The sequence below is a fragment of the Podarcis pityusensis genome, assembly GCF_964106645.2.
Source record: "Podarcis pityusensis genome assembly, chromosome: 11".
Taxonomy (NCBI): Eukaryota; Metazoa; Chordata; class Lepidosauria; order Squamata; family Lacertidae; genus Podarcis; species Podarcis pityusensis.
In genome coordinates this window covers 36,596,507-36,623,455 of record NC_138036.1, presented here as the reverse complement: position 1 = coordinate 36,623,455, position 26,949 = coordinate 36,596,507, and the positions used below count along the sequence as shown (strand labels likewise).

Genomic DNA, 26,949 nt, shown 5'->3' with positions numbered 1-26,949 from the left:
TGAAAACAAGAGAATTCTGGTCCGCCAAAGTCATGAAAATATTCAGTGAAAGGACCCTATATTCATCTTACCTTCAAATCTCATGGTCCTTAAACAGGTTGTGGTATTTGAGGAAGTATTTTAACCTTTTCTCATCTTGTGAGATAAAGAATTAGAAAATTATTTTGGGATAAATACATCACTTCCCCCACCTTGGTAGCTAGTACAATCATGCCAATAACTATTAAATACACATTGCCAACATATGCAAACCCTTTTTTTTGGGACACCTACCAACTTGTTGGCAGCAGAGAGATTCTTGATAAGGAGAACAATACAAAAGAATGAACATTATTCATTGGGTAATATGGCAAGAGAGTGAAAAAATGGTTATAGTTTATTCAGATAAATTTACATTGATAATCCTAAAGCAGGGTGTTATTGAATGAGAGAATGTGGAACTTGCCTTTCTATAAAGTTGGCACAAACCACCTTAGGCCAACTGCATTCTGATGTGAAATAATTCTCTAGCCCTCCAGTGGGAGTTTGTTTGTTTAATAAGATGTAGATTTTTTTCATCAGGTGTTGTCATGATTATTTTTTAAAAAAAAACCTAATACTTCTGACAGAAAATTAAGAAGTAACAGTAAAAATTATGCTGAATCTTGTATCCAATGTTAAGTGAATCTTATTTTTCTTAAGAAATAAGGATAACCCGGTCTCATTAGTGAAGTTAAATCTAAGTTGCATTTGACAGGCTGCCTGGGAAACAGTTTATTATTATTTTTTGCTATCTGTGGGTTTTAATTAAGATGTGTTCAATTATAGTCTCCTCACACACTCACTCCCCCTGCTTGCTGTGTCACAGACTGGTGATCAGGGCGCTTTCAGATGGTCCGGCCCATGACTTTGACCTTCTGCGCGGTCCAGCGTTCCCTGGGGAACCGTTCAGCTCATGAGGTCTGATTTCACACTTCCAGGATGCCTCGGCTCTCTTAACAATGACAGGGAGACAAAGCCCTTTAGAACGGGCCGCACGGGGACTTGTTTAAATTGGAAACTAGAGAGGAGTCAAGGAACAAGGTTATGGACTATAGAATAGTGTTTTTAATAAAGAGCTCACAGCTCTGGTTCAGCTCAAAGAAGGTTACCTCTGTACAATTAATTGAGCCATTTATCTTGGCTTCTAATTTTTCACAGAATGGTATGATAAATATTAGCTAAAAGGCAAACAAGATATGATGTCATGCATTTCAACATTAATGTAGGCTTTTTTTAAAAAGCAATCAAAGATATATTTGCTTGGATTTCCCATTTTCTTAATTGCACAAGGTTTGGGATTTTCCTGGATAAAAGATGGAATTTGCTTGACGGCTTACTGTTCTTGGATTTATTATCCTTGATGTTTCAATGCTTCGTGTTAGAGGCCAAAGGGAATGTAGCATGAAAGATGCAGTCATCCTGAATGCAAGTAAAATTCCCGGAAAACTGAATGTTCTTACTGCTTAGTATCATACTTTTGACTTTCATTTACGCTATTGTTGATGAATCCTGCATAACAGTAGTGTAATTTGTCTCAAACAAAAAACAGCAGCCCAGTATTAATTTCAGTTACAAGGGTAGTGTGCTGTTCTAGCTGGGTGGGAGAGCCAGCAGGCATCAGACAAAACACCAGAAGTGGCAGGTGAGAAGGTTTTGGATGGAGATTTGGCAGTTAGCAGTGAACAAGTTTGTAGCTACCAAGTTTGTGAGCTAATTCTGCAGAAATGCAGTAGCTCCTTGACTAGTGCACACATTGCTCAAACAAAAGCCATAGTTTATTTGAGTCTGGTGTAGACTTGATGACTCCTGAAATCCTGCACCTTGTCTAAGAATGAGGAAATTTAAAAGGCAACTCATTCAGTCACTATTGAATGATTTCATACTGCATTGCACATCATCTCAACTGGAAGGGGTCTACAAAGAGTGAGTATTATTGTGTTTGAGTGTGGGGTTCTGAAGGGAGTTATGAGTTTTCATTAGAAAAATCTTAACAGTCCTCTTTCTGGAGAGGACTCTGGCAATACATGGATTTTGATGTTCCAGGAGTGTTCCTGACTGTGTTTCAGACAGATACGATTTTTTTTTAACTGGTAAGCAATACTTCAGTAAAAGTTTCCAGGTTGGTTTACATTTAAAAGATACAAAATAATAAACAATAAAAGAATAAAACTAAAAAACAACTGCATAAAATATCTTATAGGTTACACATTTTGGGGAAATGAAAAGGTTTTTTAACTAATGCCAAAATGAAATTGACATAGATACCAGGCAAGCCTTCCTGGAGAGATAATTCCATAAGCAGGGGGCAATGACTGAGAAGGCCCTGTCTCCAGAAAGTGACTTCCAAAAATTATTGAAGAGGCCTCCGCAGCAGGCTCCTCTGGCTTTTAATGTCTGTCGGAAAGCAGAGTCACAACACCTGGGCATTTATGTGACTAAGAACAGTTCATTTTCCTAGTTTTTGCTGTATGCTGCCCTTTGCTTTGCCTTCTTTTTCAGTATGAAGAACACTTGGGATATTAAGATGGCTGAGATATGATCAAGTTGTTGAAAGCAATCAACACTTTGTGGTTAATATCTGAAAATGTAAAGCTAACAAGATGCAAACTTGTTTTAAACACTGATGTTGACTACATATGTTGAATGGAAAACTCCTAGCCTATTTGTGTTAGGAACTTCCCAAATGTATTATTAGAAGCTCCCGTTATCTGTAAATGCTTTCTTTAATATCTGAAATGGAGCAGTAGATTTTTTGCATATATTCACACAGGTAGGGCAACCCATCCCTTAGGGTGTCTTCCATACCTGTCTCCTAGCCCTCTTGCAGTTTTGAAGAATGCAGAAAAAGTAGGTCAGCTAGATATTACCAAGTCACAGAACCTGTGATTCACTTAGAAATACCTACTCTCATGCCTCAAACCCCTGGAATCAATGAAATCAGTTGGCAGATCTCCTGTTACTTGAACTCTTCTTTTGTCCAGTGTAATCCTTTGCTTCCTCAGGGTGGATTTCTTTTCCTTCGCCCTGATCTATCATCTGTTGCTTTGAGCTGCGTATCTGAATTCCGCCATCTTCAAAAAGAGTTGCATATGAAAAAGTGGAAATGTCGACCTATGTTTATAAATATAAGTGGAAAGCATTGTAAGTGTAGAATGAGATTTATTTTTTTAAGGTGGTGTGGCAGTATTAAGCTTTTTTTAAAAAATGTGGGGGCTTATTGGCAAGGAAAACCTTGGTACTGGGGTGGCAGTTATGTGGCACAATTCTTTTATGTTTATAAGTTAGAATTAAACAAGAAAGGACAACCTGTTGCCTCAATCACTTCAGTGCAACCTATTTAGTGACCCCTGCGGTGACCAAGATAGCGAGGTCAAGAGCTTCATGTGCACTTTTGTTTCTTCAGCAGTGGCTCAGATATTCCACAATCCAGTCAACCCCACAAAATTATGTTCCTAATGCCTACATTTCCCTCATGCATCTTGTTTGTCTTGGATGCTTGGTCAATCACACTTCCTCAATTCTGCAAACACCTTTCATTCTCTTTCTGCTACTTATGGCAAGTCTCCACATCAGCAGTTAACTTTTATCTTCGTGCAGCACTCATGTCTGTGAACCTCAGTCCTCTAGTTCTTTGCTTCTAAAAGTTCCAGGTATTTGCATTCTCCCATTGCCTGTGATGGTTATCATGCTGGGTTGGGTAACAGTGCCACTTTGTGGTTGAAGCCAGGAATAGAACTTGAGGGAAGCTGTCAGCTCCCATAATTCAGTTAGCTTCCTGCTTTCGTTTTTATTGAAGCTTTTTCATAAAACTATACAGTAAAAAACTAATCAAAATTAAAAAAAAAATAGAAAAGAAAATGCAAGGGTAAATCTTAACCCTTGTCTCACACAGAAAGGGGGAGGGTCCTTCCAGCCCTCACCTGGGAACTTCCCTTTCTTCTCCCATCCTCCCACTCTGGGCATCTTCCCTTCCTGAACTCACACAGGAAGAGGCCACTCGTTGGCCATTTGAAATACAGCTGCTGGCGGGAACTCGAGCCAACTACCCAGGCGGCTTGTAGGAATTCCCCCAATTGCTGCCTGGCCATGTCTGTTCCATTCTAGCTGCCCAGGGATAGACACTGAGCACCCACTGCCAGATCCAAAGGCATATCCTTCCTCTGTCCTCCTTTTGTCTGTTGGAGTCCCTCAATACTTATGTTTGACCCTCATCTAAAGAAGACCAGTGGACATTGCCTGTAGCTTTCAGTACCACACAATATGCTGATGACACCCAGCAATTCCTGTATGGTGGTACCTCAGGTTACGAACTTAATTCGTTCCGGGGGTCCGTTCTTAACCCGAAACCGTTCTTAACCTGAGGATCGCTTTCGCTAAAGGGGCCTTCGCCGCCACCGCACCACTGCCACATGATTTTCATTCTCATCCTGGGGCAAAGTTCTCAACCCGAGTTACTATTTTCGGATTAGCAGAGTTTGTAACCCAAAGCGTTTGTAACCCAAAGCGTTTGAAACCCGAGGTACCACTGTATTCCAGAACTTTATTCCTGCATCCAATTGCACATCTACAGCTGCCTGTCTCGTATTGTCCCTTGGATGCTTCTGTCATTTTAACTGTAATACTTCAAAGACAGAACATCTTATCTTCCTTCCCAAGACCTCCTCTCCTTATACATTCTCCATCCACTCAATTTAACAGGTACAGAGCCTCAGTTTTCTTCTTCTTCTCCCTTTTTTACTTCCCATATGCAATTTGTGGCCAGCCTATAATTCTTCTTCCCTTTGCATATAGCGCTGCAAAATTATGCTTCTTCCTTTCAGTGAAAATTGGATAATGCTCTGGTCCTTTCTCACTTGCCCTATTTCACTTGCTACCTTATGCAGATTATATTACTGAAGTGCATTATATGTGGGGCTACCTTTGAAGGCAAATTCAGATTAGACAGACTCCTAGTCTACTAGGGCTGCTGCCAGTCACTAGATAAATCAATGGCCTTGACTTGCTATAAGACAGCATCCTAAATTAGGAAACTACAGTTTGGAATGCACTCAGATGCAATGTTGTTATTGGCATCCATCTGTCTCAAGAGACAATGGAGCCACCCCTCCAGAGGTGAAGTCAAATCACTGGAGAATCACAATGCTTGCTGTGGCCGAAGAGACCAGAAACTTGTAACTGCTGCCTCCAATGTTCTTTCTGCTGTATTAGCAGCACCAAAGTGACCTCTCTGGGACACAAGCCTGTGTAGTACATATGAAGGTCCTGGGCTACCTAGATGACAAGACCCCCCTATTGGCCTCGCTGATGTGGTGTACAGAAAAGCAAAGCAATGCATTTGGCATCACCTTTGTCACCAGCTTGGCTGCAGGAGTTGCCGGAATGACATCTCGTCCATTCCTATGCCCATTTCAAGGTGCTAGTCTTTTAAAGCTCTTCATGACGTGATACCAGGGTACATGAAGGATCACTTCTTTCCATATGTCACACACTAAGCACTTCATCAGAGTCTCTTCTCTGGGTTGAAGTTCAACATGTGGTCACCAAGAAAAGATCCTGCTCATTAGTCTCACATAGAAGGTACATACATGTTGCAGTCACAACAAAGAAGTAAAGTTTCCAAATACAGTAAAAGATCGTACCTTAGGACAATTTGCTATACATATGTCTTAGGTTTAGATAATGTTTGTGGGATCATTTTTAAAATAACTAGATATTTATATCCATTTTTTCAGAAAATATGCTTATTATTATTTATAAAATATATATACCACCCTTCATCCAGAGTGGTTCAGAATATTGAATATTCACATGGTGGAAGACCTTAGACATTAAGCCCCTGCATTATTGATATGCCTATTGTGCACCCCTGATTTGATCATGCCTATATTTTGCATGTTAAAATTATTAACCTATAATATTGATTCTCTTGTCTGTGCACAGTGATGAAGCTAAATTGATGTGATTATATATTTGGAACACATGAATTTGTGTGTTGCCAGACTAAATCAACACAGTGAAGAGTATTTTCGTAACGGTAATGCTATTATTATATGTTAAAATTATTTGTGACCTTAACATTAGCTGCTGAGAGTTAATTATAAAATAGATTTTAGTTGTAGTAAAAAGATGAACTTTGGACTTAAGACTTATTACTACAAATATATAGGCACACCCCCCATGTGCATTTTTGCAGACAGCTGTGAAATAAATAAATAAATAAATAAATTGACTTTCCCTTGCTTGGGACTACTGCTTGAGCAAGGGAAGACAGCCGCCTTCTACTCAACTCCGTGCCCCCATCCTGGCACCAATTCTTCTGGACACCTTCCTTGGCCCTCACCCTCCATGGCCAGCTGTTGCTACTCTGGGCACTAGCTCCCCTCAGGCAAGCAGGAAGGCTTGGGATAGGTTGGTCAGTGGCCCTGAGTGATTTCCAGGTTGAGTTTCAGTCTCTCTCTCTCTCTCTCTCTCTCTCTCTCTCTCTCTCCACGCACCCTCCACACTTTACCTGATTTCACTTATGTGAGTGGGGCCCTGGAATGTAACACCCATGGGGGGGGCGCCTGTACTGGCCTTTGTTGTTTGTTCAAGACCAGCACTGGAGGCCCTTCTCCAAGTTCCCCCTTTGAGAGAGGTTTGAAGGTTGTGGAAAAGGGAGAGGGCCTTTTTGGTTTTGGCCCCCTGGTTATGGAATACTTTCCTCAGTGAGGCCTGCTTGGTACTATCATGACCATATTTTTGATGCCAAGTTAAGATCTTTCTTTTCTCCCAGGCGCCTGTTGATTTGTGATATAGTGATTATACTGTTGTTTGACTGGTCATCATAAATTGGTTGGTGTGGTTGATGCTCTTAATCATGGGTAGGCAACCTAAGGCCCGGGGGCCGGATACATGAGTAGAATGTGTGCTTTTATTTAAAATGCATCTCTGGGTTATTTGTGGGGCATAGGAATTCATTCATTCCCCACCCCCCAAAAAATAGTCTGGCCCCCACAAGGTCTGAGAGACAGTGGTCTGGCCCCCTGCTGAAAAAGTTTGCTGACCCCTGTAATACTGGTTTTATCTGGTGATGTTTTTAGGTATTTGTGATTATGTGTATTTTATTGTTTGTTTAAATTGTGATGGCTTTACTTTAAATTTCTTTTGTTTCACTAGAGGTGGTTGATGAATTCATTCTTCAAGTTTGGGATAAATGATATTTTTTGCAAAATAAAAGCATCAACTGCAGTTGCATATTTAAAATAATTTTTATTTGCCATTAAAATTCATAATGTGCACATTAACCTGTGATGGCGTTTGAATCAATATTGCCGTTTGGAAGATGTGATTCCTGGACAGCTTTGCTAAATATTGATTTAATTGTCATTTGTTTAAGGTATGAAACAAATTGCATGCCTTACTGATATTGTTAATCTGGCCCCTTTGAACTGCTGAATCTATGGGTTCATGTAATACATGGCATTACATTACAAAAATATTGAAATTATTGTAGAATACAATTGTCTTGTGCATTAGATTTGCTGGATTGCTGCAAGATCCATCAGGGTTTTTCCCCCAACCATTTTACCATCAATATTAGATCAGGGGCATTAGATCAGGTCTTACCACTTCTCCCCCCCCCCCCTTTCAATTTATGCCAACATGTTTAATGTGGTAAAATTGAGCTTGTGACTGTCTGGCAGTGTATTGTGAAGGGGAAGAGTTTTCTTGATGGAAATTCACTGTGTTGTCTGAAATATGAATTCACATGGAAATTGGCATTAATACATTGTTGTATTACGTTGGATAATTATAACACTTAACTTGGCAACATAGAGTTCAATGAGATTTACTCTCTAGTAAGTATTAATTTAAATATTTGTAGAATTGAAGTCTAAATTAAATTAAAGGCAACATGAATGGTGAAATTAGTTATTTTCAAAGGGAATTAAAATTGGTAGACTTACTAATGTTTTATTTCCCCCCCTAGCACAACCATATTTCATTACTCCAAAATTAAACCTAAACCTTGCTCTCTGCATTGTGCAATACGGATTTGTTATCAAAACTAGGCCCTGTTTCCTTAGTTTTCTAACTGTCCAAATAATTTTTGATCTGTTGATCAGCATTTGACACTCTAAAACTTAAGTATGTCTTGTTCCACTGCAGAATTAGTGAGTAAACATGCAGGTTGCTTTCATTGTTACAGTGTGAATTCAAGTTGCTGTACATAGAATGTGAAGATAATTTTAAGTTGCAAAGTATTCATAATATTGTTAAATGGTCTTTTCCCAGGTAAAAGTGATCCATTTTGTGTAGTTGAGTTGAACAATGATAGACTGCTGACCCATACGGTGTACAAGAATCTTAATCCTGAATGGAACAAGATCTTCACATTGTAAGTCTTAATGTTTCGCTTTTGAATTTTACTTGTATACCTGGCTAAGGTATTTCAAAGTTATCAAGATAAAGCTAAATTGCTTTGATTTCTTAAGTGGAACAAGAGATTTCATTGGAACGAACAGAAGTATAAAGTAGAGAATTTCTCTCTTTGATTTTGCCTTCTGAGTGATGATACTCCAAATATCAATATACTTTGAAGGTACCATAGTATACTGCTGTGCAGCTACTACGCTGAAACTTTTTAATGTTCATTCCAATAATTTTTAGAATTTATTGGGCAGTTTTACCCATATTCCTGACCACCCATACTGCTGCTACCGAGTTGATGCTGAGGAAGATGTCCAATATAACCCCATTCATGTTATTTCAACTTTAAATGTGAGTAAGCGAACTCACCAATACTGGACTCAGAATAATGCTGATTTTCTTTCACAATGATCCTCTCTTGCATTTAGAACTGTAGGGCAGAGTCAGAGAATCCTGAACATTTGTTGACCCTCATAATAGTATCTTGAATGCTAGGCCTGTTGGCTCCTTCTTTATATTGAGATTATTCCTCTGAATTAATTTTAGAGGGGAGGGGAGGAACCATAGAGGTAAACAAAAAGTTAGAGTGGATAAAGTGACATGAGTATGGAAATATTATTGGAGCTTTTATATATTGTTTTCCTTGGTGCATTTATCCTGGAGGTGTGAATTTGGTTTATTAACTTTAAAAGGTGAGCAGGATGAAATTCTCATTGTCTTTACTAAACCAGTGGTTTATGGAGGGAAAATGAAGGCCTGTCGTGATGATAGGTGAAAGCCATTGCTCAGTAGTACAGCACGTGAAACCTTGCCTGATGACAGAGGGTTGGGCTACACAGTCTGCTGAACAGCAGATTGTTGGCACACAACCCTTCAGCTCTGTTACTATGATTATTCACATAATGAATGGGAGCTGGATATAGGAAAGAATATTAAGAGGCTTATTCTTCCGGAAGATCTTATTTTCCCCCTCTTATTAATTATGCTCATTCCTTTGCTTTTTGTAATGTTCTGATCTCCGGTCTGTTGGATTGAAGATGATATTTTAGATTAAAAGCCCTAATCAAAGGGGTTTCCTCTAGCATCGGGGTGCTGTGCTAGATGGAGTTGCATTACAACTTTAGAATTTGAAACTTCTATTTATGAAACACTCTTTGTGATGGAAAATTACTTCAGTACTTAATAGTTTCTCAGTGGCAATATTTTGAAACATTTAAAAATTAAAGAATCAGGCATCTTCTTTTTCTATGGCTGCTCCAATTGCAGTACAACACAAAGCGAAAGTAAATCTGTTTCAGGTTTGTTTGTTTTTGCTGCTTCACTATCCACTAAATGTTCCCAGCTGGAAGCTTTAGTCTTATGTGTGTTCAGGCAGTCGCCTTCTACATTTTTGGTTTTAAAAGAACCAAGTTACCGGTAATACTTACGATGTAGCCTGTAAGATCTATTTAACCCCCTTACTCCACTTTCTTTGTGAGATTGAAGAAACACAACAATAAGCTATCAATTTAATTGTTATCATTATTATTATTGTTATTTGTTTGTTTGTTTATTATCTGCCCTTCACCTTAAGGTCCCAGGGTGGGGCATAACATTAAAACAGAATATTAAAACTGTCTAAAACACCTTACAATCAAAGAATAAGGTGAGTCAAAAATATACACCTCAAGTGTTCAATTCCAGGGTGAAGAGGTGTGTATTAAGGGGTGCATCCCCATTCAGCATTCTGTGTATTTGCAAAATATGCTGCATTCAGTGCTAATTTTGTTTATATGCAAAAGTTCCAACAATCAACCCCCATTATTTCATTATACAACATCTCAGTTAACTATTGCAAATTATCTTGAATGCAGTATATCATGAGTCACACATCTTTAATCTTTGATTTTTGCCCCACTCCTTACTTGTATATATTTTTCAAAGTTGATTATGCCACATTCCTCTATTTATTACCTGGATATGAAGTGCTAATTATTTTTCCAAAGTAAATATCAGTAGCACCTAAATATTTATAAAAGTACACATGGAGCTTGTTTAGACATAAGGGCCAAGCTATAGTTTAGCGTAAAAATGAAGGCTCCTGGGCAGGCATAGGCAAACTCAGCCCTCCAGATGTTTTGGGACTACAACTCCCATCATCCTTAGCTAACAGGACCAGTGGTCAGGGATGATGGGAGTTGTAGTCACAAAACATCTGGAGGGGCGAGTTTGCCTACGCCTGCTCTTGGGAAGAAAATTCCATGCAGCTCCTTAGTTCTTCCTCTGGTCCTGATGGTGTAAGCTAAGTCATTGTTTGACTTAGTCATCCAAATTTGGGGTCATGTCTTCTCTAGACAAACCATGATCTTGGAACAAAAGCTTATTCTTGGGGTTTGTATGGAGAAGCGTAGCCGCAAGAGGTCTGGAAGAGGCTTACATCAGGCACAATCTCCTCTTTGGGGACCCTCTCTCATTCACGCTAAGCCATAGTTAGGCTCAGCACTGCATGCCAACTATCTCATAATTAAACCATATTTAAAGGTTGAAAGACTGAACCTTACAAATCTTCAGGCTTGCACATTTCATCCCTCCTCTGGCACAGCCATGTGGGCTTTAGGAGGATTTACTTCCATCTTAGGTTAACTGTGGCTTGCAATGTCATCTGAATGTGGACAAGCTGTGGTCAAACTTAGCTATAGTTAGTGAAAACAAACCAGCTTCTAGTATTTAGGAAAATAACTTTTTTTTTAACCATAATTAAGACTAACCACAGTTTAGGGGCTCATATAACTTGCCCAAGCGCAACATGCTAAACAACCAAAGAGAAGGGGGACGTGTGTGAACCTGGTAGCAGGCTAGACCTAACATTCTTTTCCTACTAAACCATGATTTACGTTTACATCTGAATGCAGCCTAGCTGGCATACAATTTAATACCAGAAAGTTGAAACTCTGTAGCAGTTTAAGGAATGGAGAAAGTGAGAACTCTGGAAACATCTTAATGGCTTCTAAATCTGGTGGCGACAATTTGATTGGGGTTTTTTTTGGGGGGGGGGTGTCTATATGAAACCCACCAAGGATCTGGTCATGTCCATTTTAAATTTCAAGTGCTTTTTGATTGTAATCTTACTTTCTAACTCTGCAAACGTATCACTTATTCAGTACACTAAATCAGGGTAAGTATTAATGAAAGGCTTTCTTGTGCTTCTTGTAGGTTGTATAATGCATGCCCAGTCATGAAATGATCGGTATCATGCCTGAGTTGCATTCCTGGACATTTCTATTTCAATTCATGCCCTCTTTTTAACTCCCTTTTTCTAGTTCTAAAAATTCACGCAGCTTTTCATTTCCCTCTAACTTGTTAATGCATTTGCCTTGATAATGATTCAGTTAGGTGACTTTCCTAACCTCTGTTCTGCCCTATCCCTTTCATAGCAATATTAAGGATATCCACTCAGTTCTTGAAGTGACAGTTTATGACGAAGACCGAGATCGGAGTGCTGACTTCCTGGGCAAAGTGGCTATACCATTGTTGTCTGTAAGTTTATTATTATTATTTGGTTAATGCACTGCTCTGTATATTTTTATGCTCGTGGGGGAAAAAAATCAGGGCTGTCTGTCATTTTTCAACCAAGGTCTGTAATAAGAACACTAAAAAATTTAACATACTCAATTCACGGCCATGTTGAATCCCATGATAGTTAATTTTTCCTGACAGACTTGGTCCTGGTAATGAACAGGTACTTGTCAGAATTGCCACAGTTGTTTTGGGTTCTCTGTCAGTTTCAGCAGCTGGGGGTCAAAGGTCACTGAGGGAGTGTATTCAGCGGAGACTGCGAGACAGACGGCTGTCATGTCCTTTTCCCGCAGATTCAAAATGGTGAACAGAAAGCCTACGTCTTGAAAAACAAGCAGCTGACAGGGCCAACAAAGGGGGTCATCTATCTTGAAATAGATGTGATTTTTAATGCTGTAAGTCTTAACTTTGCCTTTTTTGTACTGCTAAAGAGTTCAGTTTCATGAAAGCTTTTGTTCCTGATTTGTAGAGAATTTCTGTCATTCCTCATTTTCTCTAAACCTTGATGTATGCTGCAGACTGCTCTTCTGCCACTGGCTGAGACACCCACTTTGCTACTACTGCTGCTAATGTATACACAAGCATAAGTTTCTCTGCCTCACATTTCTGGATTATAGTCTTGGCCCCATGACTTTGAAATGCTACAGTGATGATTCTATAGATATTTGTGCAGTTCTCAGTCCCTAAACAATATATTTTGATATATAGGTGAAAGCCAGCTTCCGAACGTTAATGCCCAAAGAACAGAAGTATATTGAAGAAGAAAACAGAATTTCTAAACAGGTAAAGAGTTGGAAACTATTATTTATTCCCAATAGACAGAATATCAAGTGAAACCTTATGACTGTATATTGGCAAGCATTGATAGCTAAGAGAATAGCACATCTCATTTATATTGAAAAACTTATCTGGAGTTATCAAAGAAAATTTGCACAAATGCAGATTTTTAAGTCTTCTAAATCCCTTTCTGCCAGATTTAGTTATTTGTAAAATGTGTGCATGATAACTCCAATTAAAGTTGTCAGTCTGCCCCCATGTATCAGGTTATAGCACAGGTGGCTGTAAACTTAGTCTAGCATAAATTTTGGTGGCCAACTTTGACCTGGAGGAACTCCCATATTGTTTTGGATTATGGTATGTATCAGTCTTTTGTTCTCTTAGTTCTCCTTTTAAGGTGCTTATTAGAAACTTAACTCAGTCAAATATATAAAATCCCTTTGATTCTGCAACATGATTGACAAGATTCTTCTTTTTCATGTATGTTTACTAACGAATTGCTGCAATATTTACCAGCAGTAACTGTTTTCAAAAGTGCAATCCTACTGAATGCTTTCAACTTAAATAATTTTTAAAATCTTGCAGCCATGATGTTCATGTTTCCTTCTGGAGGATAAGAATGTTGGTCACTGAAGAGTCAAACACTAAACAACTCTTCTTTGTAGAATCTTATTTGTGTGCTTTTCAGTGTTTTATAATTATTGCATGAAATCATCAGTACAGAGATTTTATAAGCAGCAATATAACACTTCCATTACCAGAAAGTAAGCAGGCATGCCTTGCGGTGTGTGTGTGGGAGGGGGGGAGTATACAATACCTATTCTTCCAGATGTATAGGTGCTGCTCAGAAATGGCTAGACTCATATGCAGAAAAATAGTAGCAAGGAACTTATGACTATTACTAATCAATGAATAGTATCAAACCTTGGTTTGTAGTATAAGAATCTCCTTAGAGCAAGTTCTTTTCTTAAATATCAGAGATCTTGAATTAGTGAATATAACCTAATACTGTGAAATGTAAGTTTAGTAAAAGTTAGTGAGTTCGTCTCCAGATGAACTTCGTGGTACTCAACTATTCATTTTAAAACATAATTTCTTAAAAATCTACTTGTTCATCCTTTTCATGAAACGTATTGTAGTTTCACAGCTTACATGGAAAAAGTTACTTCAATTTCCTCAGAGATAATTACTCAGAACTGCATACGTGGTTTCTCAGCAGTCATCTCTTTAGTATCAAAAATTGATTCAGCCAACTCCAGTGCAAAAAAATCTAGGTTGATATATTAAATCTTTGGATCTCAGTTCTTAGAGTGTGCTTAAAGATTGGGAAGGAAACATTAGTAGGTACAATTGTACTGTCATTTAAATTATTTTCATGCTGTATAGCAGAACTGTGCAAGCCTACAACTACTGATAATACTGATAAATATCTAGATAATGAGTTTTCCCCTTTACTGCAATACAAAATATTGTCTGTACAGAACAGTATTTTCAGTTGAAATGTGTTGTGAGTAGTTTTCATAGCTAAAACGCACAAACTGAGCCGACACATTCTACGTTTCTTTCCTCCAGCTTCTTCTAAGGAACTTCATGCGGATGAAGCGTTGTGTCATGGTTCTTGTAAATGCCGCCTACTACATAAACAGTTGCTTTGACTGGGATTCACCACCAAGGAGTCTTGCTGCTTTTGTGGTATGATATTAACCTTAATATTAATATATGTGTATACAAAAAAATAAATAAATGTAATGGTCTCATCAATAGGACATATATGAAAGATCACAGTCAGTACCTAATAATCAATCTGTAGTTTAAAGCCAATATTAGAACATCCAGGGCTTCCTAGAATTGGCTTTCTTCTACTATCAGTGACCTCTAATACCCTAACCTTAAAACTCCAGGAAGTTTAATGCCAGTACATTCTTCTCTCTAATTCCAGTGGTATAGGAAACTTCAAAGTGCTTGAGTTCACCATGGCATCATAGCCATGCTCCCAATGATAATCGATAAATGTAGGCAGGTGTATTGATCCTAAATAAGCTCTGTATAGGCATACTTGCGTACACATATACAGTGAGGGGGGAAAGTATTTGATCCCCTGCTAAATTTGCCCATTTGCCCTCTGACGAAGAAATGACCAGTCCATAATTTTAATGGTAGGTTTATTGTAGCTGTGAGAGACAGAATAACAACAGGAAAACCCCCAGAAACCAAGAAGACAGAAGACGGAGATGGATGTGCATTATAGTAAGTGAAATAAGTATTTGATCCCTTTGCAAAAGATGACTTAGTACTTGGTGGCAAAACAGTATGGCACACATACTGCCATTTTACATGCTGGTGGAACCAATTTTCAACTGATTAATAACAAATTATAGAACAACCGTGTATTCCCCATCACATATTCCCCATCCCTCTGCTATTACAGCCACCCCAAGTTAACAACACTGGTAAATGTGGTTGCTGCAGATGGGTGATGCCATTAGCACTTGTTTCACAGTAGGAACAAAGTTCAATACCTTTGAAGTCATGTCCCATGTGAACATTGAGGACCTTTAATATGCCATTCTTTGGGTATGAGGTTCTAAAGCTAAGCCATTCATACCTGCCAGCCTTAGACCAAATATCTGACTGTGTGAGAAATGGATCCTCAGTTGTTTATGTTATACATATCCACCAGATCTGCCTCCATCCAAAAAAACTTCCCACCCAGTATTTTCTGTGTGTCAGTTTAATACAATTTTATTCAAGACGTCTTAACTTAGACGTTTTTCTTCTACATCTTCACTTCCTTGCCACGACACCAAATAGGAGCATTTTGAGGAACAAAAACAGAGGCTCCAAAAACTTGCAACTTCTTTACGTTAGTCATCTTGGACTCCTTTAGGAGGAAGGGTGAAACGGAAATTTAATAAATAAATAAATAGACAACTGATCATTTTAAGATCTGAGAAATGTGATAAGAGACATTCCAGAAGCCTTGATAAAAGGTTATGCCTGTATACATAAGTTTCAGAAACCGTTGCGTAATAACTTTACTCAAAATGCTGCTGCTTTTGTGTGTTTACTTCCTGCATTAGCTCTGGGAGGTGCTTGTGACATAGTGGCATAATGTTCCTTTTGCCTGATGAAGGGAAGCACTCGTATAGGGCATCCTCTCCCTTGTGGTCTCCTGAGCTGGAGTAATAAAGGGTGTGACCATTTGGCTTCTGTAACATTACTTCTTTAGACAATACAAGGTGTAGCTTAATAACAGAACTAATATGTTGATATAGGAACAAACTTTATTCTGCAGGATATACCCGTCATGGCAGTACTTGTCATTATTTTATTTTTATTATTTAAACTTGTATGCTACTTTCCCACATAAATGTGCCCAAAGCAGCACATATGATTAGAGGCAGCATGCTTTGAATACCAGGGACTGGAGAATCAGGTTCAGCATCAGCACATAGCACAGTCAGGCAAATGCCCACCACCACTGATACCTATGCACTGGGCCAGGTGGGCCCTTTAGCTGCTTGGCATTGAGAAGAATTCCAAGTGATTGCAGTGAGGAAGTCATTTTAATCTTTTCCTAATGACTTTGAATACAGCATTGTTCCAGAGTGGTTCTGCATTGAGGGTGCTGGGAAGAATTAAATTGATAGCTCTTACATGCTGTAGCAGCCTGGAGCTTCTTTTAGCCCCGAATAGCAAGGGGAAAACACCAGCAGCACAGGATCCTTTCGGATTCCTCCCTCTTCATTGATCAGCACAGAGAAGACTGCCAAGCAGTTGCAAAAAGGGACCATCAGTTGAATCCCTCCTCGCTGTCTTTGATGTTGTAGAAAACTGGGTTTAGGTGGGATTAAATTCACTTTAAGAAAAGCAGCCAACTTTGAAATCTGTATGACGCCCCCAAAAGTGACCTTCTAGATGAGAGCACAGTCAGGTCCTCCAGCATCTTGCTTCCAATAGTGGGCAAGCAGATGCCCATGCGATGCCCAAAGGCAGGAAGTAGAGGCGACTGCCATCTCCCTCTTGTTCTCCACAGGACCAGGTCTGAGGTGACCTTGGCCAGAGTGTCCTCACTGGGCCCCCCAAATGGCCCTGTCTTGGGGGGACTTACCAAGCAATGGGGGTTATGAATAGTGGTGCAAGCAGTGCCTTGAGAAAGCCACCGTTCTTGAGAAAGCTGTAGTCAAAACAAAACTACTGTGAAAGAAAATTAAATTGTATTTCCCCCTGCTCTTCAGATATATCCATCTATCCTAAATATTTTTATGGTTTATACATGCCCTTTAGAATCTTATTCAAGATCTACTGTAGGATCAACTTTGTGCCTCAGGTGTAATGAACATGAATGAGTAACGACCTGTTCTTTCTTAGATGCTGCCTGTCCTTTTACAGGCACTGTTGCTTCAGAACTGACAAGCTAAAGTCCATCGGTGCAATGGACTGTATTTTTAATCTTCAATAAAGTCTCTTCTGATCCCTGTTCCTGCCCTGCCTCTTTTGAACCTATTAAGTAATCTGCTGTGATGTCACAGCGTGGCATTGGAGATATCACAGCCCATCTGTCTTCCACAGCCTCTGATGTCATATGTGGGTTGCCAGTGTTGGTCTAGGCAGAAGTGCTGAGAGGGTCTTGTGAAGGACACATAAGTTGACAGGCAGATTAAAAAATTAAACACTTTCATCTTTGCATGCCGTGGTCTTTAGAACCTCTACACCTTTTTGAGAGGTTTCAAAGCCTTTTAATAGAGGCAGATAGCACATGGCAGCTTATACCCTAGAGTTTTGACCAAGATCGTAAACCAGAACTCAACAACCTACAGTGTTGTCAGAAAACCGCAACATGTACGTTGTTGTTGTTGTTGTTGTTGTTGTTGTTGTTGTTGCAGTTCTGCATACAGTTCCACATTGTCTCCCCCTGTGAAATCTCTGAATCTTAGGCAGGTTGATTAGCTTCAGGAATGTAACCTAAGGGTACAGTTGTGCAAAATAAAGGAGCACATCTTGAGGTTTGGGTTAAGGAGACATTGGATTTAAATAGTCCCTTTATCGTAACATGAGATTTAAATGTTGCAGCACTTTGGGGCGGAGATGCTGAAAACCACCGGATTTCCTATTTTAATATCCCTATTGCCTACTCTATATTTTATTTGGGTGAAATCCAACATAGTGCATGCAACAGGGCTTCTTCTGTTCCTGACTGTTGCCCTGCCCTCTGGAATAGATTTTGAAGGTGGACAGGGGGCTGCATCAGGGTAGAGAGGAAATAGTCCTGCTGCACAAGCAGAAATCTGTTCTGCCTGTTGTTGGGCACAACTGGATATCACCCTTTGTTTTTAACACTTGGAGAAGACAATAAGTAAAAGCAACTTGAATATTTCATTCATGAGCTGTTCTATCAAATGCATTGCGGTGCTTAAATTAATCAGTTTGCATTACTCCTACGTAATTTTAGCAAGAAATGATTATTACAGAATTACTTTATGCAGTTTTCTCAACTGTGGAAATGGCAAGGTTTGTCTTTAGAACAACCTAATGAAGATACTGAAATGCTTTCTAAATTGCGTTTTGTTTTCTCCAGGCTCTTGATTCATGCACCTGTGGATGTGGGCAATTGCAGGGAGATACAGGGCAGGAGATGAGGGGCCATATGCAACCTCTTTCACTGTCACTTCTTACTTTAATGAGCCAAAAAATAATTGGACAACTAAGCTATCAGTAAAAGGACACACTTCAACATGAGTCAGTGAATTATTTTGCAGGACAAACTTTAATCTTTATATATGATTGTGGATAATTTGTGGTACCATTTATCCAGCTTGAATTGTTTTAGCCTTTTCAGTTGTTATACAGTAAGTACTGCTATGTTAACATTAACATTTGATATTTTACACATTTAATTCCTGTACTGTTGTGTGTGGTCTTCGGGGAAATGCGCTCCGGTGCTACAAGAGAGAGACAAAGTATTGATCAGCTAACATTTCAGCTACATTTATGTATGTCGCAAAATTAATGAAAATGCCAGACAAAAATGTCAGAGTGCACAAAAAGGTAGGATTTGAATTTTGGTAGTTTAATGAAAAGTTTAAGATGAATGTTATCACATGTCTGTTAGCCTACATTGTGCAGTTCATAACACAATAGCTAAAGGGGAAACACACATTTTACTGGGGAAGCACTGAACATGAATCTAGAAGGAAATTTAGAAGGAAATATGCAGTCCTGAAAGTAGGTGATGTTCCCAAATTTTGGAAATGTGAGTTCATTTATTCTAACATGGCTCAAAATAACAAATAGTATTTGCAAAAATGGTGCCTACATTTGCCTCTTCAGTTGGGGGAGTTATGCAGTCCTCTCCTTTCTACTGTAGCTTATATTCTTCTAAAAACTACTTTTGAAAGTAAAAAACAACAACAAACCCAGTAGTAATAATAATCTTTCTCTGGATTTTTCTAACCATTTTTGAGGCATCTGAACAAGGCCAACTCATTCAATATTTTTGTTCATATTGTCAGAGCCAATGCGAGATACTGTTCTGTGTGAGGCGGGCATAACTTCCAACCGCTACTGCTGCTGCCCCTCTTCACCACTGTCTGCTTACCCAATTAACATTTTTAACGTCACTAATGCAGTGTCAGTACTGGCAGTGTCCCCAGCTTCAGTCTCCCCTCTCTCTGGGCAAGCTGTCCCAGGAGGCTGAGTGCCTGTGCTGCAGTGGCTTTATCGCCATAGCTGAAAATTCTTTTTAAATTCTAAAAGTTTAGAAACATAAAATTTAAGAGAGCATGTTTAACTGCTGTGTCAAAGCCACAGTGAGGCAAATGCTCTCCTATTAACAGTTGAGAGATAAGGTAGCGGTTGGTGAGAAGTAGTGGGGGCTGCAGTGGTGAAGGAAAGGGATTGGGCAGGGTATCGCTCTGGAAAGCCTATAGGACCCAGGTGTGCATGGATAGCTTTGTGGGCTGACTTCTTTGGGATTTCCAAGAGAGACTGTTCTGACACATTGGCAGAGGTAGTTCTGTTGTCTTCTGGGCTGTGAGCGTGGACCAAGTGATATGCATCATTTGCTATATGATAGTCTTCCTTCAGTTATAGAAAGTTTTCCCAATCATGCAACATGAGTATAGCTTTGAGCTGCATAATCTGACAGAAGAGAATTCCTTTTGCCGGAATCTAAAGGGTTGCATGTACCGTTTAACATTTTCACCATTGCCCTTTCCACCACCATGTGTGTTAGCTGAAAAGCTTGTGAGTCAGAGGCTCCTCCAGTGCAAGAAAGGGGGAGATATTGGAAGGGGCTTGGTAATGCACACACCTATGTTCGCATAGATATGCTTTCTCTTCTCAGACAGGAGGACTCCTTGGAGACACAGCTTTAAGCTGAAGAAAATGGCTTGCCATCAGTGCTGTTTTTCTAGAAAAAGGGGTGCCAAAACTCACCATGAACACCTCCCTTGTTCTCTTATAACAGCAATGGTGCCTACCTGAGAGGTACCGGAACTGAGTTCCGGTGAATTCCTGCTGAAAAAAAGCCCCTCTTGCCATACTGATTTTATCCTGATCAGTATTTAAATGCCCTATTGCGCCCCCCCCCCCCCCAGTTCTGCTAGACGTTTTCTTAGGGATGACTGAAACAAGCGAAGTGCTTCATGGTGCAAGCGAAGTGCACAGAAGTTCTTTTTCCTTCAGTAAATTGTGTGCCAGTGACCTAACATGGATGGTAAATGATCAGATTTATGCACAAACAAAGCAGTATTTAATGGCAGGATTTGGAGATGTATTCCCAACAACTTTGGTGTGCCTAGTGGGATATTTGACTTTGGGCAGTAGAATTCCATGCCATTTGACACATTGCATCTGCAGACAGGGAGGGGAGAAAGAAGAAAGGGGGGGGAAGTGATTACCGTATTTTTCGCTCTATAACACGCACCCGACCATAACACGCACGTAGTTTTTAGAGGAGGAAAATCCGTAGGCATGCCACCCGTAGGCATTCCCTCCATAACACGCACAGACATTTCCCCTTACTTTTTAGGAGGAAAAAAGTGAGTGTTATGGTGCAAAAAATACGGTATATTTTTTTCCTGAAACAACTATTTAAATACATCTTTGTTTTGCACCATAGATTTTACTGGTACAGAGTCAAACATTTTTTTCTGATCTAAACCCTTGTCATCCCCTAGAAATCACTGCTAGCCTTTCCGAGAAGGGAAAGACAAAAACCTCTCCCCCCCCCCCCCAGTGGGCTAACACTAGGTAAAGGAGGCAATTTAGACCAGGGAAATACGTAATTTCATACAGTTTAAACAATGATCAGTAATAATTTATAAAGCAGGATAAATGGGAGATGTGGCGTATTTTATTTGATTAAAGAGTATTTAATAACGCAAGTAGACAACTGGCAAGGAAACAGTTTTGAAACGTGTCATGTAAGGAAATACTTTTGCATATGGAATGTGTAAAGCTATTTCCTGTGTAATTACATCACTTTAATCTGCAGTTGATCATACATATAGTGATTGTACAATAAAAGATCCCATCCAACAATAAGCGTGCTTAATAGCTAAATATTCCAACCGAATGCAAAACAGTAAGATAGAGAAATATATATTTAATATGAAATCCCTGCTTGGTTTAGGAATAGGAAACATGCTCAGTCAACTTTTTTAAAAAAGGAATATCAAGTGTGCAGCCAAGGAAGAGCTTACTTATCCTTCAGTTTTTCAAAATGTTCTTCCCTGCCAAACCAGTGCATCAGATCAGTTTCCTTATATATGAAGGAAAGAATTATCTTGATTCTCAGCTTAGGACATCTACCACAGGTAAACATGAGTGTTGAAAGCCCCCCTTCCTCTGTTTCCAAGTCTTTCTGTGTCCCTTTTCAGGCTCATCTACTTGTTGCCCTAGGCCAATACTGCTTTGCTGACCCGGTCTTCTTTGATGTCCCTCACTAACAGTGTCGTTTTCCCCATTTGTTTTCACATTACCAAGGGCTGCTTTTGTGTTGACTCTTCGGTCAGCAGGTGCAATTCCCATTGACAACAATTCTTCATTAAAAACAGAGTGCAATCTAGGCTGTATGTTTGCCTAGATTCCTTAATTAAAGAGTTAAATAAGTAGCTGGCGAAAGTTTTAGAGAAGACTCTAGGACAGGCAATAGTCTTTTGCTCATGAAAACTAGATGTGTGCAATTCTCAGTGTTAATTAGACATTAGAGCTAGGTTATCATTGAGAAAGAGTAGATCTTGCCTTGTTATTCAAAGCAAGCACCCAACTTGCTTGAAAAGCCAGAGGAGCTGGATGTTGTTGGATAGCAGATTTGAAATTAATCCCTTTCCAGAAGAGAGTAATCTAATTTACAGTGTGAGAAGCTGGATGATTAGAAGTGGTTTTGTGGTGTGTTTTTTTTGCCTGAAATGGAGATTTCTTTCAGAAGTATTTTTCTGTAGAATGTAGAATTGGTGGGAAATGCTGTTTCGTGGGGGGAAAATGGATGTTTTCAGAATTGAAGGTCTGCATTTTATAATCATTAATGCATTTGAAGGAGAGTACATATAATACTCTACAAAGCAGAATGTTGATCAAATTCATGATACATTTTTTAAAAAACAAACCCTAACAGTCATTAGCTCAGAAAAAGTGAACTTTCTGTTAAAGGGCAATGCAAAATTGGAATACAGTGAAACTGCAATTAATGTCTGCCTCACAGTAGCCTTTATTGCTTTCCAGAACTATATTGTCAACATGATTAGGCATGTCTGTATTCATATTATAATGGATCACCTTCCTTAACTAGAAATAAGTCATTAATGGGCCAATTCAAGTTTTCTCTGCCTCATTAAAAAGATAAAGCTAAAAAACCCCACCTCTTTTTGACTAATCTTGTATCAGTTAATTCCTGCATATTTATTACTTACAACATAAATATTCCCCCATATGGAAGAAATGTGTAGAATCCATTCTAGGATGTATTTGACTGCCTAGTAAAATGCAACATTTGATAAAAATCCAAAGTATTCATGTTGGCCAACAAGGAAAATCCAAAAATCCATAACGGCATTGTCGTACTCTGTGTTTTGGATTGTTTGAGAATTTTGCTTTGAACAGCTTTTGTGTTTCCCCATGTAAACTTAAGCAAGTAAGAAAATGTTGTGTGTGTGTGTGTGTGTGTGTGTGTGTGTAACCATTGGATCAATTTCAGCCCCCTCCTCCTAATTTTTCTTCCATAAGAATCTGTATGTCACATGTCAATAAGTAATGCATATTACTCTGCTATAAGATTGTCACCAACTTTTCTCTGTTAATGAAAGCAGTGTGTGTGGGCAGCATCTCTCTCCCTCTCTCTTCTCTGCCTGTTTATAATGGGTGGGGTGGGGGAAGAGAGTCTTCTCTTTCATTCTCTGTAGTGTTTAATCCCAGTGATTCTCTCCACATCATCCCTGCCAGGGTGGTTTAGCTAGCTAGCAACATTTCATTAGCTTCATTTCCTCCCCACTTTTCCTGCCATAACGCTGTGCAACTCCCAACCCTTCACTCTTTCCTTCTCTGCATTCTTCCACTTGTTGTGCATAAGATCAAGGCAAAACTTGCACACTGGAGTGCTTTCAGAGCTATGATGGGATAGTAAAATCTGTTTATTCCCCCCCTCCTCCAAAAAAACCCAGGAATTGGTAGGAGGCTTGTGTGCCTACACCAACCAAATTGGCAAGCATACAATGGCTCTAGTTTAAAACAAAGCCTATTAGAGGTGCAAATAATTATTATTTAATCTCCCTTGGTAACTTGTGGATTATTGGAATTCTTGATGAAACAGTCTGCAAGATTTTGTATTGACTGAAAGAAGCTCTAATGCAAAAGAACAACAACCCACTATATTCTTAAGATGACTGCAGATTTGAGAAGTAGTCTGCCTCCCTCATGTCGTACCATTAGCATAGAAAACATGAATTAATAAAAAATGTCACACTGTTACATAATGATAACAATTAACAGTGTGAGGACTCATTAACAGTACTCTTAGCACTCAACTTTTAAGTAAATTGTCACATTTCTAACCATGAATTTATAACACTTCACAGATTTAGTTTCAACCAAAAAATTAATTTGGCTAGCTAAATGCTGACACTTTTTTTTATGGCTGATAGCAATTAAGCATTTTAGATGCATTGTATAGTATTCAAACCTGTTTATTTTCAAAGCTTAGAAAGAACTGTGAAACTAATAACAACTGAGTTATGAGAATGCATTGTTTCTTTATGTGTCCTAATGCTACAGTTGTTGTTCACTGTATATCATCTTACTATCAGCCTTTATAAAATGTATCCATTTCAGCGATGGATCATTTGAGCATGCCTATGCAATTCACAATTGAAAACTCTGGCAGCCCTATCTAGTACTACCAAAATGATATCAATGAACTGGATGGAGTTACCTACCACAGGAACAATTACCCGATCAGGGTCAAATACCCTTCCACCTTTCTACCTGAACACCTGCAAATTGAGCTGTGTCCCATTCAGAATTTTAAGAACAGAGCCATTGTCAGGGAAGTAGTTTGTTTCTGGGAGAAAATTATGCCAGTTCTCTTTTAAATGAAAGACAAGTCTGTTGTTACTTAAGGGATATTAGGCTTCACTGCATTTTTGAGGAAAACAAATTTGCTGTAACTTTATCTGTAATGTAGTACTGAATAGGTGCAAATAGGCTCTACATTGTATGTAGCAGAGCAGGGGAAATAAGGGTTTGTTAAAACCATAAAAGGGATTTGTAACCATTATATTTCTAAGGAACTGCTTTATCAGAGTCTGGGTTATAGGGGAAATGTTTTAGTTACAGCCTTAACATTAAATGCTTGCCTTGTATTTTACTCAAATGTAGTCTAAAAGAAGCAGGATTTTGTCTGTTCTGCTCACTTTGTGAAATCACAAATTTCCTGAAAGTAAACAGGCTTATTATAGTCTTCCATTTAGTGTTTTTAGCTAGCCAAGGATTACAGCACAGACTAAACCAAATTAATCATGCGCAAAACTGAACATTGATTTGTTTTGTGCTATGATTTTAGTTTGTTCATTTAGTAAATAGCTGCTGATTTCACTATTTCACTTTTTATTTTTTAAAAATACAACTTTAAGTGCAGTTAAAATGCATCAGCGCATTAATTTCCCATTTACTCAGAGAAAATATTCAAAGCTAAATATTTTCCTTAGTGTTTCACTGGGTTATTTTACTTGGCTCATTCAAAATGCCTTCTGTATCTAATATTAACAATACATCTTGACTTCACCATAGCAGTTTATTCTTATAGAAAACAAGACAAAACAAATAGTATAGAGAATACTTTGTCTTCATGAAAAGTGTGTTGCTGAGTCGTCTATCTTAATTTCTTTTTTTTTAAAGTACAAATGTGAAGTGAAACTACTAAATTTATTGAGAGATATTTGTGAATGGAGTCTACCTTATATATTTCAGGAAGCAGCCCTGAGAGTCAGAGGAAGGGCAGGTGAACAGTTGTACCTGCTAAAACCAAGGGTCAGTTAATTAAACTCAGCAATTTTTCACCATAGTTTTCAGGATCATGCATGCAGATCCTGTAAACCAAGATTCATGTGAAATTGCTGGTTATGAAATAAAGGTAATGGAGATTTGTACACTTCAAAAGACTGAACCTGCACTTCTCTGTACACTTACTTGGGAGTAAGCCTGTTGAAGTTGGTGGGACTTGCTTTTAAGTAAACATGATTAGGAACAACCTGTAACGGTGTGAACGTTTACTTAAAAAACAAATCTCACGGAGTATTTGAGTATTTATTTCTGGGTTAAAAGTTTATTTTAGGACCAAACTATTAAATCTGTAACCTTATGGAAAATAAATTGGGAGTAAATTCCACTAAAAGTCAGACCTGCAAGTAAATGGGACTTGGCAGTAAAAGTGCAACCCAGAGCCCTTATAATAAGTGGGATTTCAGTATACTGAGAATAAAAGTGTTGGTTGCCTGAACAGAATCGTGCCACATCTTCTGTGCCCTTTTCTGTCAGTAGCAAGATGCAAAAAGCGCTTCTTGACTGACAGAATGGATCCATATTTACCATGATGTTGAAGCTGTCTGTATTTAGATCTAGAAATAAAAGTTATCCTTTAAAATGGCATTATATATGTTTCTGTTGTAAAAGTTAGAAAGTATAATTTAATTGCCATACCACTAAAAACCATTTTATGTCCAGGATGGATGAGGCACAATTTTAGTGAGATTTAAAGTACAAAGCAGCATAGGCAAACCAGATTAAAGAATGATTTATTATATTTGGGTTTTCACTTTTATTCACCTTTAAGACATCTATTTTAAAAGAAAGTTTAAAAATAATCTTGATAACCAGAACAAATGATAAAAATGAGACATCGAATTCACAAAGGTTTTATAACTTTATGACAAGTAATTCATCTTTTGGGGTTAGTATAGCATTCTGCACCAGCATATGACTCATAATTGACAATCTCAGTTGTATATTTGTTCTTTTATGGATTTTAAAGACTGAATAATGCTAAAGATCAGAAATCTTTTGGAAAACCCATGCATTAATTATTATTTTTCAAGAAACATTGTTAAAAGTTTTTAAAGGTAGTGATGCTTCTTTTTATGCAGAGAGAAATTTTGTGGGAAGACAGAGTTGTCATTAGAAATATGGAAATAATTCATGTCTTATTTCATACGCATTCTGAAACAAGGAGCTTCTGAGAACTAATGTAGAATTTCAGCAGAGTTTATAAGCACATAGAAGTAATCTCTAAAAATATGTAATTGGCCAAGAATTGATGTTCACATGTGAAATCCAGTTTTAATGCTGACTTTTCCTCTTAGTATTTCAGTGGGCACAGTTCTCCTGTATAATTTAAGGATCTGTGTTGATCATTTTAAGACTAGCCCTATTCATTTTAAAATCTGTTAAAATATTTTTTTAGTTTGTATTTTTGCATTTTGTATTTTCCTTAAAAAATAATAATTATAAATTGTTGTAAATTTCAATACAGTTGAATTGGTTTTTTTCTAATACAGTCCTCTTAAAAGCCTGTAATATTGCCTTCCACCAAATATATTCACCATGATTACAGTACAAATAAAAATGGCACTTAAAAAAAGTCAGCCCAATAGAGAAGTTTTTGCAAAGTAGGCATAATGCATTTTTAAAAAATAA

The 26,949-nt window shown here is 38.4% G+C and overlaps 1 protein-coding gene across 9 annotated transcripts in view; it reads left to right on the top strand.

The window, feature by feature from the left end:
* The window catches only part of MCTP1 (multiple C2 and transmembrane domain containing 1), a gene marked incomplete at both ends in the record, with an annotated part of 171,026 nt that overhangs the window by 89,914 nt on the left and 54,163 nt on the right, over positions 1-26,949 (top strand). For 5 of the 9 annotated variants that reach the window (XM_080972408.1, XM_080972414.1, XM_080972411.1 and 2 more), the window contains 6 exons: positions 8,296-8,398; positions 11,844-11,946; positions 12,279-12,380; positions 12,694-12,768; positions 14,335-14,454; positions 14,923-15,009. In XM_080972408.1, the coding sequence (XP_080828534.1) occupies positions 8,296-8,398; positions 11,844-11,946; positions 12,279-12,380; positions 12,694-12,768; positions 14,335-14,454; positions 14,923-15,009 (590 nt within the window). Of the gene's footprint in view, positions 1-8,295; positions 8,399-11,843; positions 11,947-12,278; positions 12,381-12,693; positions 12,769-14,334; positions 14,461-14,922; positions 15,010-26,949 lie in introns of those variants that run through there. The other 4 variants (XM_080972410.1, XM_080972409.1, XM_080972415.1 and 1 more) reach the window with 2 other exon arrangements.